Consider the following 16,676-nt stretch of genomic DNA (forward strand, 5'->3'; position numbering starts at 1 on the left):
AGCCTCAAAACTTTCTAGTCAGACATGATATATTTTGTCACAGTGACATTCCAAAGCCTTATGTGTTTTATTTACCTTAAGGAGATTCTCCATTCTCCCAGCAGCATGGCTGTTTGTGCACACCCCTCAGCTTGCATCTATAGGGACAGGCAAACATCACTGCTTCAGTTTTACAGTGATTTACAGATGAGAGTCGTCATCCCCAGAAAGCTGGGCAATGACTGTAGGCACATTGTCCCTGGCAAGAGTAGAGAAAATATTGGCATAGCAATGAACTGTACAAGTGCATGCTGAAGTCTCTTCAGGATGCTATAATGAGAATAGAGCTGCTCTCAAGCTAAACACAAAGACATGCCAAATGCTATATTGAACATGTCCTATTACACAACCCATGAACTCATAAAAATTTGGTCTCCTTCAGTTCCTGAGTTTCCTGCCTCTTTCCTCCCTGCCTATGTCTTTGTTTTCCTCACAAAGCAGAGTTCAGTGATTTCCTGTACCTCCCTTACATCCCATTACCCTTAAAGCAACATTGCTTGACTGCAATAAAGATCCATCTCAAAACTGAAGAAAGCAGTGAAAACAACAGCTGTTAACCAAGACTGATTCCAAACAAAAAGAGTCTCAGGGCTCACATGTACTCATGTCAGCAGGAAAAGGTGGAAGGAAGCATGTAGACCGTTACCTCTGAGCTCATAAACACCGAGCAAGTTACTATTCTCCCCCACCTCTTCCTCACCCACCCTCATCTGCTCCACCTGCTGCTCCTGTACTGCCAGCAGGCTGCAGTCACCCCTGCCCCAGCCACTCTCCCAAACAGCTCCATGCTCCTCTAACCTCTTCACCCTGGAATCCTCTCTGATATCCTCTGCAAGACGCAGCCTCTTGTTTCCCTTTTGCTTTCTCATTGCTTTCCTACTTGCCAGAAGACCAGGTCCTCAGCCCCTCCTGACCCTTCCTGTCCTGCCTGAGAGCCTCGGGAACGTTTGGGAGCGTGAGGCTTGGGACAAAGGGCAGTGTTGGGGCTGTGCCTGTACCAGGGCATTGCTTTCCCGATAGTCGTATGTGCGTATTTTGCACATGGTCATATATTTCAAAGCAGGGAGTTTTATCCTCTGACACAGGGGCTCTGCACCAGGCACCGCACAGCAACAGCATCACCAATGAAACTGCTTCCATTCCTAGGTAGGTGAAACCTCTGTCTCTGGGGAGTGTGTGGCAGGTGAGAAGGGAGTGGGATCTGACAAGGAGAAATTGTTATACTGGGGGTGGTTGAAAGCTGCTGGGCACACAGGATTGGAAATCCCAGTAGCTTTGATCAGTGCTGCTGCTGGGTTTGGTAATTGCATGGTTAGTATCATCCCAAAACCAAACCCCAAATGCCTCACTGTGGCTTTTGTACTGAAAAAAAAACAGAAACATTGTGAGTTTCTGTGCATTTGTTTTTGGTATTTTTCCTTCTCTCTCTCCATCTGCTTAGGAAATGTTTAGATTTCACATGCTGAAAACAGTAAAATGACAACAGAATCAACAGGTTTGAAACACAGAGAAAATATGAAATTTGTTGATATCTAAATTGACTTGGATTATATATAATTATTTTTAAATTGTGTGTAACTTTAAGTCTTTTGAAGTTTTTGTAAAGTCTTAATTTTTCCAAGAAAATAACATCTTGATGAGATTTCATGCGGCAATGAAACTGTAACACCAGGCTAGTAAAAATCCAGAATGACATTGAGGTAGGGAAAAGCAAAACTGCAGGGAAAGACAGCACCCAGAAGGATCTTTGTGTTCTGCAACTTTCACTACATCCTATAGTCAGCAGTTTGTAAACTACAAAGTTAACAATTTGTAAACTACTAAGTAAAAAACGTACTTTCCTTTCTGAGCTAAATGCCTTATATCTAACCAGTTATAGGGTGAGTGATCTGTAAGCTTTCTCAAAAGAAGAAATCCCTTTTTCTTTGTGCTGAAAACCATATACATTCAAACAATAGGAAAGTAGTTATGGTGTTTTGAGAGATTAAATTTAAATAATTTGCCACACCATAAATAACTTTTAAACCGTGTTATCATAATGATGTAAATATGTGGCATTTCATATTAATCTACCAGACCATACCTATGTGTTAGCTTCAGAAGAAAGGGAGTTCTTATAAGAATAAAAAGTGTGATCAGGGGAAGCTTCTTTGGTGCTTTTTCCTCGAACACGTACGGCAGTTTGGATTACACTCCATACATAATTCAGAGTGCAAATAAATGCCTGGGCTTTACTGGAAACTACTAGAGAGCTTTGAAAGCCATCCAAATGTTTCCCCCTGATCACTGAGTTACTTCTATGCAGTTTACCAATTTTATACTGATTGAGAACACATTTGAGTTGTTTATCTGTGGTGTCTGCTGTTCTACCAAAGATGCCCCTGTAGCTGGTAGCCTTTGTTCAATCCTGCAGTACAACTGAGTCTGTGATGATGCTTACTGGAATACACCCATTTTGTGGAAACCTTTGGCCCAGATCTTGTTTTAGAGCTCAGAATAAAGGTTTTAGATAATGAAACAAGTCTGGTTTTCCTTTGTTCCAGTTTTGATTTCCAGTCTGCTGGACTATGGCTGCACTTCTCCAAGCTGCAACATGACATGCCACAAAGATGCCAGGTGTGAAGTTCAGGGTGGGACAACAGGCTGCTATTGCTCCCAAGGATACACAGGAAATGGCATAACAGTCTGTAAAGGTAAACCGATTTTACCTATACGGTTTTTGTTATGTGCTCACTTGAAAAACTTACCCAAGAGCCCATGAGCTCAAGGATTAAACTTTATGTCACAGCAGTGTCCTACACTAATATGTCTTCAAAGCCAAAAATTTTAATATTTTCTGAGAAATTGTAGAAATTATGGTCAGCTTGGTGTTTTGATATAGCTTGTCGTGTATCTCAGTTGAGTATGACCTGTTTCCCAGCTTTTCCATGAGAGCTGCTAACTAATCTTTGCTGATTTACCTTCAGCAATTTCCCTTGTGACTCAGGATTTCTCAGCTTAGGGCTGGTGTGGTGGCTACTGCACAGCCCTCAGCTCCCTGCCTCACACACAGCACTTGGCCACTCTTCCCAGCAGCTGATCACCATCAAGTAAAGCTCCTGGGCTGCTCTAGGAAACCAAGGAGGTGTGTATGCCACAGAGACATGCTAGTGTTGATTTTTTTACTACAGCTTCTTGCCAGAGAAATATGCCAGAAGTCCTATTAAGTGATCTACTTTAGGATGACTCTGTCTTTCATCTAAAGGAAAGGATATTTTCCCCACCTTCATATTTGAGTTTTCTTCCACTATGAATAGCTCTAATATTTATTTTCACTGTTAGATATGGCTATGTCCAGCTGCAGACAGGCTCAAATGAATCTTGTCGGTTTTCAGTATCCTGAGAAGTAGTTATGAGAAGTAACCATCTACCAGGTCAGTTTTTGTGTTTCAAGCATCTCGGGAAATTTAGCAGTTACTACTTAGCAGTAACCCTTTGGTTTGGTGTGAGTGTAGGAAAGCAACCCACAGGTATTTTGAAGTTTTGTAGCTTATTTGCCATGCTGTGCTTGGAAGTATGTTTGTTTAAGAAGATTTAAAATGCAAAAGCCTTTTTTCTAAGGCCTTCTCTTTTTTTTGTTTATAAGGTGGGAATGTTTAAAGGGAAACATAGATGGCTAAAATAACCAAAAATGAGGAATCACAAAATTATAGAATAATTTAGTTTGGAAGAGACTTCTGTAGGTCATCTGGTCCAGCTCCCCACTCAGAGCAGGTTCAACTTAGACCAGGTAGCTTAGGGCTTTTACCAGCTGAGTTTTGAGTATCTCCAAGGATGAAACCTGCACCCTTCTGCGCCCTTGTTTCAGTGTCTGACCAATTGTGAAAATGTTTTTTCTGATATCTGGTTGAGGTTTCTCTTGTTGCAGCTTGTTACTTTTCCTTCCCATGTGTGCACTTACCACTGTACATCTCTAATAATAGTTTAGCTTCATCTCCTCCATAAGCCCTTGTGACCTCCCATTAAGTAATGTAGGCAGCGTTTTTATTTGCCCTTTGCCTTTCCTTCTAAAGTCTGAACAAACACTGTTCTGTCAGTCTCTTCTTTGCATCAAGTTTCATGTAGTTTCTAAATCTATTGCTGGAATTTGATGCTAACCTTGCTGTGATAGGTTAATCCTTATTTGTCTATCAAGCTATTTGTCAAAAGAAAGTAAGAAACAGCCTTCACAACACTGGTTTTGCTCTTGCACTAGTTCAGTTGGAGTACCATGAAAGTCAGCTGGTTTGAACAATAAATGCACATCATATTTGCAGAGTCAAGGGCCTACACTTGTGAATAATGCAGAGAAAGAAGCAAAACAAGTCAATTTTAGCAATACTGCCTGGTATAAATCAAACTAGCATTTACTTACCTAGCATCATCTGGTAGCCACTACATTGTCTGTACTGGTCTAGAAAGTCTGCGATTATGAATAATCAATTAAATTTGCAGTAAGGATACCTGTTGTTCTCACTGCCATGATTGATTTTCTTAAACCCATCCATTATATATGTACTTATTATAATGTTATTAAATCCAAATTTGTGAGGACAGATCTATCTTGTCTTCCATGCTCTTTTTTTTTTCTCATATAATACCTTTTTCTTACTTTCCCTTTTACCTGTATTTTCTTAGAGAAATCTACATTCAAATTTCATCAAAACATTTATTGAACACTTAAAGAAAATTCAGTGCAGTGAAATATGCATTCACAAATCTTGTTAATCCATTAATTGTTTATTAAGAATTATACTCATTGTTTGAAAACTCAGTCTTTAAAATAAATTTTCCAAAGTCAGTCCAGGCAAACAAGATACTAGATGTATTTGTGGTACATTGCAGTCAAGTGGCAATGGTTTGAAGCAAGTCTCATGTCTGGAGACCAACATTTTCTCTGGTAAAATACCTCAACAGCCACCAAAGTCACTTACCCTCCAGCAAAGCAGCAAAGTTTATATCAGAACTGTGTGGCTGCTGGCCCTGAAAGAGAGACAAGGTTTCTCTAGGGCAGCCTGTAACATGGTGCATTACTAATATTGTGCAGGAGTCCTCTAATAGCATAAAAAATTAACCAGAATTTTTATTGGGTAGGTTCTATAAAGGATTAGAAATGTAGGCTACACCCTATCATGAATAGTTTAAAGCTGTGAAAACGTAAAGCAAAGCCTCAGTTGTTTAATGATGTATGAGATCTTGTTGTTCTGTGTGGCAAAAGCAGCAGGTGTATCTGCTGTTCTAGAGATAGCTACCCATTTTTATTCAGTTAATAATCTTAGGCTTTTACAATGATAGTGCAGTCACCTTCAAAGGAGATCATCAATTATGTGCTAATACAGGCATTTTCAAAAGAGCCTATGTAGTACATTATGTTTACATATTTGCCCTTTTTTGTTATTTAGATAGGCTGTGAGAATCATAATTACTGTCAACAACATTAGTAATTTTGCATAATGTAGAACTAACTTCTTCATTGTGGTTATCCTCGTAGACAATTAAACCAGAACAGTCATTGCCTTGAGACTTTCTTCTGAAACAAGCAATTCATATTCTTCCTCCTTATAAACATGTTGAACAGAAAATGTTCATTGTCAGGTTAGTCCTCTTAAGCTTTCATAGCTGAGAAATTCTTCATTTTTATTTATAGGTACATTCTTACAGTCAAAGGTTTATATTTGTTTCTCTACTTTCACTTGCTTGTAACACCTCTTAAATACTTGTAAAAGTTATTTCTTTGCTAGCCCTGTCTTTTCACTGTGACACAGACATTTTCCCTTGAGTTTTCTGTGCTGCAAAAGGCAATAATGTCCTCTTACATTTATTTCCTAGCACCATTATTGATGAATCATGAATCACTGATGTCAACATACCTTAGGAATGGGCTTTGTTAGTTTTGACTTTGCTCCCTTTGCCAGCTGGCTAAGTGACTGCAGAGAGCTCAAGATTATTGGATTTGCTGTGTATAGATAAAGACACATAGATATGAATTTAATTTCCTGGTGTCAAAGTCATGGCTTTTAAAATAATTATCCTTTTACAATCTTTCCCACAAGATTTCAACCACTTTAAATTAGGTCATGTTTTGGACTTTCTGAAGGCATACTTTGGCCACTCTAACAAAAAGCTAATCCTCTTCATAATCTCATTGTCTTCAGCAAGAATATATGCAGGAATGCACATAGTCAGGAGAATAACTGATTGTGGTATCTGGCCTATTTTATATATTGGAATTATAACTTACAGAGCAATAAATTCCCTCTGTATAGTATCTTCCAGAAAGCCATAAATGAGTCACCTTGTCAAGCTTTACACCTCTGAGGTACAAAATACTATCCCAGTCTCCTTACCTTTTCTTTTGTATTTATATTCCTTACTTTATGTAGTATTAAATAAGAGAGAATGGCCTCTGATAGTACATCTATTTGCTTTTTAGGGCTGTTCTTGGGCAGATGTGTATTCTGCTTGTAATGCACAAGGCTTTAGCTTCACAATATCACACACCTAATTAAAGTAACATGGGCTAAAGCTCTTGGCATAAAAAATAAAGATATACCCAGAAACAATTGATTTATAGACAAGTTAACTTCCTCTCATGTAAAAATCCTATGGAATTTTACAGATAAATAGAATATATTTGCCATTTGTAAAACTATTTCTTTATATAAGAAGAGTTGGACATATAAATTAGGTGTTGTTCATAATTCCAGCTTTCTTCTGAAAGAAAATTAAAGGAAATGAACAAAATTTTAGATCCTTGAAAAAAGATAAGTAAAACTTCATAGAAGCCAATATTTTATTTTTAAAACAAAGAGGAAAATGAGTTGGCATCAGTGATGCTTTCCTAAGCAGCTCTGCTGTTTCAAATGCTGGCTGCTTCTTGATTGCTGACTGCCAATTTGCTGCTTTGCTGGCACACTGCAGGAAATTAAAGTAAACAGTGTGATCGCAGTGTTTACTTTAACTTTGTAAAATACGGAAGGAAAATGAAGCAGTGCTGTTTGTTCCAGGAGGGTAGGCAGGCAAGCAGGAAAAGCCTGAACACAATATCCCTCCCAGATATCCCTACACAATATTCTCTTGTAAATGTCACTTGCAAATTATACTGCAAGATTAATCAGTGTTACTTGTAAAATAGTTACAGCTCTTCCAGAAATATTGAGCAAGGACTTAGGCTGTCGGAGAAACCTCCTATTGGGGCAAGGCAGTAAGTCTCTTTCTGAAGTGCAGTGTAGGAGGATTTATCATTTTACAGAAGTAAAAAGTAATTCAGTGCAAAATGGTATTTTGTATTAAAATACAGAATCCCTGTTAGAGCACAGGGCAATTTGTATAAATCCCGCTGAATCAAATTGAAAGCATGCTCAATATCTGAACACAAACATATTTTCTTGTTTTATGGAGGGTCAAAATACAATCTCTCTGGCTTTTGCCAGCTATAAAAAGAAGTTTTCCTGTGAGACCTCAGTTCCTTGTTCTAACATGATGTTGCTGAGTCCCACCATTGACTTTAATTGCAGTCACTGAATTTGTTTGGATTCACTGGTGTCATTGTTGCAATTCTGTGGCACCCAATTTGTGTGTAGCTTTTATGGAGGGAATTTTTGCTTTCAAATTAAAATGACCCTGTAAAACCACTGTGTATAATCATTTTATTCTATCCAAAATTGTTCTTCAATAGAAAATTATTTCATTTAAATGTTGATTCACAAAAGGAGATTTTTTTTTTTTTAACAGCAGGCATACATCACTGGATGTCACTTCTGTGTTTACCAAATAGTCTGAAATCACTGATATGGAAGATCCAATCCACACACTTCCTAAATTCATTTCACTGCTATCAGTTACCACAAGCTATAAAAAGGCAAATTGCAGCTGCTCTAACATAGCACAGCAGGAGAAAGATATGCCTTAGCCAAACGTTAACAGGGCTCAACTCAGCATGTGACAGCTTGGAAAACTTGGGATGTGCTATACAGGGGGCCAAAGAAGATCACTAATTCCCAGCCCTTTTGATATGCTCTTTACCCTTTTTCCTTTCCCCTTCTCTTCCTGCACCTCCTAATCTCTACTTCTTTGCCTCTAAATTCTGCTGGAGCTTTTACATGGTTTCAGGGAAGAAGCAGGAGTCACCTTCGAATTCAGAATTCCTACTGTAGGTTTAGGTGTTGGGCATTTTGGTGATCCCAAGATTTGTTGGGACACACCATTCTGTTTGTTGCATATTTAGGTATTATATTTAACTCAGCCCATGGCTTCAGGGCTCCTCTCCAGGGGACAGAAAGTTTTCTTCCCTTGTGTCTTCTTTGGTAATAATACAGCTGAATGGTTTTTTACTTTTCATGAAGTGCAGAGATTGACTGCTGAGCTGTGAGATGTTATCCAGCTGAGGTATCTTGATTTCACATTCCAGATTAAACCTGTAGGCAGATCATGGAATTGAAAAGTCTGGATAAATTAACTGGGAGGATTTGATTTTCTGGTGCATAACATTCCACTTGCCTAGGAAAGTGCTGGTGTTAATGTTCACATAGCAGGTTCCTGGCCATTTGGGGACCTACGGCTTTATGTATGTCTTTTGCCTTTTCATGTGCAAGATGTCACACTTTCTGTGAATTTGGGAAGGGCTTGATGGCTGTGATGTCTGTAGGCTGCTGGGGACTAACCAGCTGTTGTATGGTTGCCTTCCAGCCACAAAGGATGGAGTTATGTTTATGTTCCTGAAAATAGCCATACCCTTGGCTAACAGTATTAGTCAAAACAGCTTCTGTAGCCTTGAATTTATTTTTTATAGCTATATTCAAATTATGTTTTAGTTGAATTTTTTAAGAGTAGGTCAGGAATTTGAAAGGGGAGCATTGGTTACAACAGTGCCTGGTGATGCATGAGAACAGGAGTCAGGAAGAAAGCAGTGCAGGATGTCTGGAGTAACAATACAACCCTGCTGAATAAGGTGAGGTGGTGGCTGCCTCACTCCAATTGTCTTAAATGGCTGAGTCCATAAAATTTTGACTCAAAGCGTTTTATGCATCCAAAGTGCCAAATCCAGAAATGAAGAAATCCCTCCCAGTTTCCCATTCAAATGAGAGAGACAGAGAATCTTCAGAGGGTTAGCTCTTCTCCCTACTGCCTACGCAGTTCACCTGGGCCAAAGCACAGCCCACAATAAATATTTTAAAGATTGACCCTAACTTTTAGAAGCCTTGAACAATATCCATTTTAGGGACTTTATAGATAGATTCATTACATTCACAGATTTGAGCCAAAGGAAAAAAAAAAAAACCCTCTATTTTTTTATGTGTTTTGTTTATATTTTATTGAAATGTTACATTGAGCATGACTAAAATACAGTAATGAATTTTTGAAAGAACAAGAAAGAAACAAAACTTCCTCTTGTTATATCTTTAATCATAGCCAGACTCTCTTTTAAATTAGTCCTGATTGCATCTAAAAAGAGTTTTTAAAATGTGTGTAGATGATGTGGTAGAAAAGAGTTATTTGTCTCTCTCAAAAATTTACCCAAACTTTTAGGCTGATCATCTGCACTTGGATGGTTTCTTACTTGTTTAATTCAAAATGTGTTTTAACCCTTGCCAAATAACGCTAATTTCCTTTCTTGAGAAAATACTCCTTTCATCCTGCTTTATGGTACTAAGAATCAATATGTTACATGTTCAGAGGATGCGGGAAAATTAATTTAAGGAGCTATAAACTTATTTCAGAGTTTGCTTACTTTGTGTTTACCAGAGATATGAGTCCCTTCCTGTGTCTCTAACATCTGAAGTAGTCCCAGGAGGTCCAACGGTAACAATATGTTCTTCTCATTTGCTGATTTGAAGTAAAAGAATGAAAAGTATTTCCTGAACATGTATACTCATACATGTATATTAAATGCACACAAACATGTACACAGGGACCTGTGTATAAGTAGGCATGTGAATAAAAACAGACTTTTCTATGAAAAAAAAGTAAGGTAATCTCAAAATTGTCAGTTTTACTCATTTTGTGACTGTATAGTCAAAATAAGCTTTTGTTAAGGAAAGAACAGGATTTATTGTAGAGAAAATGCTTCCATACATTCCATTTCCTTGAGACTTCTCAGCCTAGGCTTGCCCATGGTAGAGGCTGCTGCAGCCATCAGGCTGCGCAGCTGCCTTTGGGCCATGAAGCCAGTGTCACCCACAGAACAGGGGATGTATCATCAGGAATTACACACATAAGTGATGATGTCATTTCTGCACAGCTATGCTGATTTACATCTAATCTCCTATACTCATTTCACTTTTTTCTCTATAACTTTATATTGAACTCATAGAGTTTGATTGCAGAAAAGTGCTCTCTTTGGGAGTTTATGTACTTATGATCTTATGTTCTCTGTGGGATTTTTTTTTTGCCTTTTCTTAAATTGTTGTCTTTTATTTTCTCCTGCCAGAATATACTGGCCAGGAGTGGTGAAGTTGCATGTAACCACATTTGAAATGTGTAATTTATCTAGGATGATATGCTGGTGCACAATTTTTCTATGGATGACTGTGAAAAATTGCCAACTGAGCTGCTGGCAGAGTGAATATCAAACCCAGCTCAGCCCTGTGTGTACGAAAGAGTTTAAGAAGGTAATTGACACTTTGGACCTCTATTTGCCAAAGAAAGAGATAATGACGTTCTCCAAGAAGATTAGAATCTAACCAAACATTGTGCTCTAAATATAGAGCACAAAGCCAGGTGATGTTTGTGAAAATGCTGCTGGGCTGCAAGAGAGGGAGGGGGCTGAAGGACTGCAATTTTGCACTGTATATTTTTTAGGTACACAGATTTAATTTAGAGATTATGGCTTGAAAATGAAATTTACAGTATGTGTGGTTTTCGGTGATAAGAAATTGATTTTGTGACCTTGGTGCACACTAATTGAAATATCTGGCACTGTGTTTAGCTGAGGTTAAAGGAAGCCATATATGCTTGGAGCCGCATTCTTCTTTCACCTTGAACTGCGTGGTTAATCACAGCCCCAGTCACAGGCAGGAAGGAAGCTGCTGTTTCACTGGGGTACAAGGAAGCTGAATAATCTCTGCTCATTGTCTAAGGGATAGCTTGTTGTGTGATTACTTCTGGCTGGGCTTAGGAGATACACGATTACTTTAAAATGGAGAGTTCTGGTGGAATTAACATTCAAGGAGCACCAGAGGCCAAAGCCTCAGCAGCAGCAGACAGGCCGAGGTGCCAGGGGTTCTCCTTCCACCTGCCCACCACAAACCTAGCTGCTCCTCCTAGCTGAGACACCTCTGGCCTGTGCTCTCTGGCCCTGTGCCAGGACAGGAAACAGGGCAAAGGCTCCCTGGCTGTGTTCTGCTGTGTGCTGTTCCAGTGGCACAGAGCACTCCGCCCCTGGACGGATCCTCCTGTGTATCCTTCTGCTCTAAAGGCTGGTTGCACATTGAGGAACAGCAGCTCTGTCCCAAGGAACTCTGCTGGTGAGGTTTTGATTGAATATGTCTGTTTAATTTCACTGGGTTTCTGCCTTAGCTTGGACATGTACAACTGTGACACTCTGAGATTGTCTATAAAATAGTGTGGTAGGGCGTCCCATTATTTTGCTTATTATTTAATGTTACACATTTGCTAAGCTGGCACGGGATCTTGTTTTTCCAAAAGGAAAATGAAAGCTCCTGAAAAGCCTTGACAATAAATGGTTCAAATGTGTTCCAAACAGCCAAGTCTAATCTTTGTTTATGTTACTAGGCTTCATTTTTTATGTTTATGTTACTAGGCTTCATGTAATGGTGTTGCAATAAAGAAAAACAGTTCTTCAGGATATGCACTGGCTTTTATGTTTTATTTGTAATGAAAGCTAGGCACATAGGCAGCAATCTACATAAGTTACAGTGAGGGAGAACATAAGCTTGGATGGTGATTTGCATGTTTATAAATTTACTTTTTATTTCTTGCACAGTGTCTGAATCTCAATTTTAAAAAATGTGAAATTAGCCTGAGATATTGCAGATTTTATCCCCAGAATTTTGCCAGTGGAAGACGAATAGAAAAGGTGAATTCATCCTACACTAGGAGACCATTGCCCCATCTGTGCAGATGAGCTGTGGGTCTCTTCCCACAGCCATTGTCCTGTCTTCTCATGTTCAGTCCCCCAGCTGGAACAGAGTACAGCCATCTTCACTGCCCTCCTAATGATATAGGGAGCTTTGGGTACCCCCAAAGCTCAAAAGGGCCTTGGCTCCCAGTCTGCGTCAGGAGTGTCATGGCAGGCAGGGAGATATTGCAGCAATAATCTCTGCATCACATGGCAGGCATCACTGATGCCTGTAACATCAGAGGTCCTGATGAAATGCCAGAGAAGCTTCAGGGTGTTGTCATGGACTGAAAGAGAAATTCAGATAAGCTCTGCAGGCCTGAATAGGAGCTCTGAGTCCAGCATTTTTTCCTTGTGGTGATAGGAAAGGAGTAGGTGGAAAATTGTATTACAATGAAGGCTTTGCCTTTCTTTTTCTCTTGAATAAATCATTTTCATGGGTAACATTGATCCTAAGGAAGCTCTACCTTTCCAAAATCAGCCTGTAAGGAGTTCAGAAGGGAGAGGAAACTGGAGGTACTCAGACAGAGAGTTTCAGGCCCTTTATTCCTATCCAAAATGTTTCATTATTTAGAGCTATGATGAAGCATGCATCAATTCATAAATATGACCCACTGTGTAATATAAAAAATATCAATATTTCTCTCCCATTGTGTCAGGGATATCTGGTGCATACAGAAAGACTTTCATCTCCTTAGCTACCACAGAGAAAATGGGAAAGGCAAACAGCCTTCAAAAGTGACTCAAAAGCAGAGATGAGGAGAAGTTTCTAAAACTTAACACAGCTTTTCATCTGAGCAGATCAAAATAGAAACTGTGCAGGGCACCAGTTGTAAACCATGCAGAACTACAATTTGGCTTCTTTTTCAGTGTTGTCGTGCAAATCTTGGTATGGTGATTCCAGAACTCTTTCATCATACTCAACTTTATGGTTAAAATCTAGGAAACGCATAGTGAAGCTGCCTTTAGAAAATGAGGTCACTTCAGGGATGCATCATATGGCATCACTGGTCTCACAGAAGTCAAATATTCAGTCCTAGGTGTGTTGAGCTCCATTTATATCATTTTGCACACAACATCTCAGGTTTAGGTGGATATCAAAGGAGAGACTGGAATAGTATTTACACAGCTGTAGACTGAAGAAAAAAAAATAACTGTTAACTGAACTTTTTGTATTTCCTATTGAATAAACAGGCAGTATGTTAATACCATCAAATGCTTCTTGTTTGAGCAGAGGGATGTGCTATAAAACCTCAGAGCTTTATACTCTGTGCTTAGAGAAAACTACTGCAGCTTTCATTAGCTGTAAACTGCTCTTGAATTATTACTCAAGTTTTGGCCTTAGACTGATCACCATACAGGAAACTTTTAAGCTGACAAAGGCACCTCACGGAATGCCATGCGGACAGCAACATTCCATTTTGAGCTTGATATTCAGCTAGTAAGGAGCCTGTGCTGCAATATGGACATCTGGCTCTGAGAGCTGCAAGGGAAATCCAAGAGCAGGGCTATTGCTGCCTTCACTGGCAGTGTGGTAAAAATAGACCTGCTGCCTCTGTTCTTGTAGCAGCAAGCAGTGGCAAGAGCACGCATGAGTACAGTCAGGTGTTTTATGATGGTTTCCTGCAGAAGAGGTGATGCTGATGACATTCCTCCAGCAGGGAGGTAGGTGACTTACGATTAAGTCTCACTAGCCACAATGGCTGTTGGACACAAAGCCACAGTTAGGGATGGATTTTCCAAAGGAATATATGTTGAGCACTTTTGAACTCTCTGGCTCTATCTGAGGTGCCTAAAGGAGCACTGAGTTGTTTCAAAAGAATACTCCCAGTTGTGGATGCCAAGCAATTGAAAATCTGTCCCTGAAGTGCCTTTTATTTCCCTATCATCTGATGGCAGTTTTGGGTTTTTGATTGATTTATTTCTTTATTTTTAACTGTAAAGACCTTTTAATTAGGGAGAGGAACTATATAAATGAGCTGGAGCTGCTGGTGGTAGCAGCTCCTTGCCATTAGAGATTGGGCCATTAAATAAGTAGATAATGTCCTCCTTATTGAGGAGATTTAGAAAATCATAAGGATTTTGCATTATTACAGTGTTTAGCATTCACAAATGGAGTTAAAAAAAAAAAACCATAATGGCAATTTTCATTAGCTGCAATGCATGTGGAGGGCTCTTTTCTTTCTTTGAACAGCCAAACACTAAACAATTCCTAAATCCCTCCTTGTTACTTATGTTTTCTTCTTGGTGGTTAAAAACCCCATAAAGCAGAAATTGAAGACTAGCTATTAAAATACTTGCTGACAGCTCCATTCAAAACATCCTTTCAAATAGTGCTATATCACATTGTGATTCATCTGCTATTCTGATAGAGTTGCTCTAACAAGTACCTTCCTTCTTGGTTAGGGCCTATCTCTTTTTACTGGCAAATTCTTCCTTTAAACATTTTGCTGAATCTCTGCTCTAAACAAGCCTTTCTCTCTGGTGCTGTACTGTTTGTGTTGCAGAACACATGTAGCCCCTAAAAAGCACAGTGAGAGGCTTATTTGGCATGGAAAAAGGAGAAAACAGCAAGAGAAAGAAACCCTAGCCTTTTTCCCCTCCTCACCTGTGTCGTATGGGTGCAAGCACCCTGTGAAATTAGCCCAAGTCAGGGTTTGTGGCTCAGCATTGTGTCCCCAGGAGGGGACTGCACACCTCCTGGCACTGCTGGGCACTGGCTCTGCCAGGGCCAGACCCTGCAAAGCAGCACCACTGCAGCACCACTCTGCAGCCTCCACCAGCTGAAGACCAAACCCAGGAACATCCTGGGGATTAAGTGGTCCCCAGAGAATTTCACTGTTGAAGCTTGAAGTTAGAATTATTTACAGTCATTTTAACAGGACAACAGCTGCTCTTTACCTAGAGATGAGCCAAGAGCACTGAAAGAATTTGGATCTGAATTGCAGATGGATGGATTTCAATTTGATTCAAGTAGCTGGACTGCATGATTCTGTACTGTAAGCTCTCAAAGTCAGAGCTTGAGAGAAAAATCATTAATTTGGAAGCTGATACCCTGAAAGACTTTTATGAAGCAATATATTTTCATAGCAGACACAGATCAATTTAAAAGTAGTAATCAAGAGCCATGTGCTACGTGTTCACAGACAAAAAATGTAGGGAATCCAGCCAGAGCCAGACACTTAACATTCAGAGCATTCAGACTAGTACTGAAGATATTGCCTCTATGGAAAATAGTAGGGTTCAGAATTAAAGTATTGTGAATTTGTGAGATAATCACAATGCTGTGCAGACATAAAGATGCTGCCAGACTGCTGCCAGAAACTAGCTCAACATAACTTTTCTAGGCAAATTTGTGTTTAACTTCTGTAGAAACTTTGGAGAAAGGAAGAATCTCTACATATATTTAACTGAAAAATGTGTTAAATTCTTGAGAAAAGAGGGAAAACTATGAGATAACCCATTAAAAACACTTTTTATCATATTTGAAAGGCATTCTCTAAATTTAAAGTCACTATACAAGTTTTCATCAGATTCAGGCCCAGGTCCTCACCAGTCCTAAGAAATTTTAGATGTAACATTTGCTTAAAAATAAAGCATCCACACATTAGTGTTCTATGCCATGCAAGTAATTGCATTGCATAAACACAAAATTTATATTTACTTGGATAGTACTACAACTTAACTCCTCAAAATTTTTAATTTTGCTCCCTAAGTATTCCCTTTGGCAATACTTACATGAAAAAAAATAGAAGCCACTAGCAGTGATAGGTAATTCAAAAGGTGGATTAAAATCATCTCTTATCAGCTCCTCAAACATTTGGGATTTGTGCTTGGAGCCAGGCATGGTTTTCGTTCCTCTGCTGAAGTCGTCCTCTGTCATGACTTAAAGCAGCCTAAAGAGATTTTCTGTGTGTTACATACACTTTCTTAGGCTGATTTTGCTCTAGTTTTCCATATCAGTGTTTACCAGTCAGGAAGGAAAGTAAGGAATAGTATCATCTTTGATGGATACCTTTGTTTTAGCTGACATGTTAAGGTATTTGGTGTGTCATGGTTTAACTCCAGCCAGCGACTCAGGCACACACAGCAGCTGCTTTGCCTTCCCCAGTGGGGCAGGGGAGAGAATCAGAAGAGTAAAAGTGAGAAAACTTGTAGGCTGAAAAAAAGACAGTTTCACAAGTACAGCAAGAGTCATGCACACAAGGAAAGCAAAAAGGGCTTTCATTCAGCACTCCCATGAGCAGGCAGGTGTTCAGTCATTCCAGGACAGCAGGGCTCCATCATCCGTAACTTAGAAAAACAAAAGCCATCCCTCTGAATGTCCCCCCCTTCCACCCTCCTCCTCCAGCTCTATGTGCTGAGCATGACACAATCTGCTACAGAGTAGTAGCGTGCAGTTAAGCACTCTGCACATATTGCCACTAAAATAGATAAGGACAGTGGTATATTTTCATGGGTGTTTCTATAGTACATAAAGCATAGTGCTTGGAAAAAATCTTATTTTTCATGAAGAGCCTGGTCTAGTGAAAGCCTGCTC

The 16,676-nt window shown here is 39.4% G+C and overlaps 1 protein-coding gene across 3 annotated transcripts in view; it reads left to right on the forward strand.

Annotated features, from left to right (window-relative positions):
* The first annotated feature begins 821 nt into the window (after window positions 1-821).
* Window positions 822-16,676, forward strand: part of ADGRL4 (adhesion G protein-coupled receptor L4) — a 73,123-nt gene continuing 57,268 nt past the window's right edge. For 2 of the 3 annotated variants that reach the window (XM_053985693.1, XM_053985695.1), the window contains exon 1: window positions 2,552-2,732. In XM_053985693.1, the coding sequence (XP_053841668.1) occupies window positions 2,552-2,732 (181 nt within the window). Of the gene's footprint in view, window positions 1,186-2,551; window positions 2,733-16,676 lie in introns of those variants that run through there. The other variant, XM_053985694.1, reaches the window with a different exon arrangement.

Source organism: Vidua macroura, chromosome 9 (assembly GCF_024509145.1).
Source record: "Vidua macroura isolate BioBank_ID:100142 chromosome 9, ASM2450914v1, whole genome shotgun sequence".
Classification (NCBI taxonomy): Eukaryota; Metazoa; Chordata; class Aves; order Passeriformes; family Viduidae; genus Vidua; species Vidua macroura.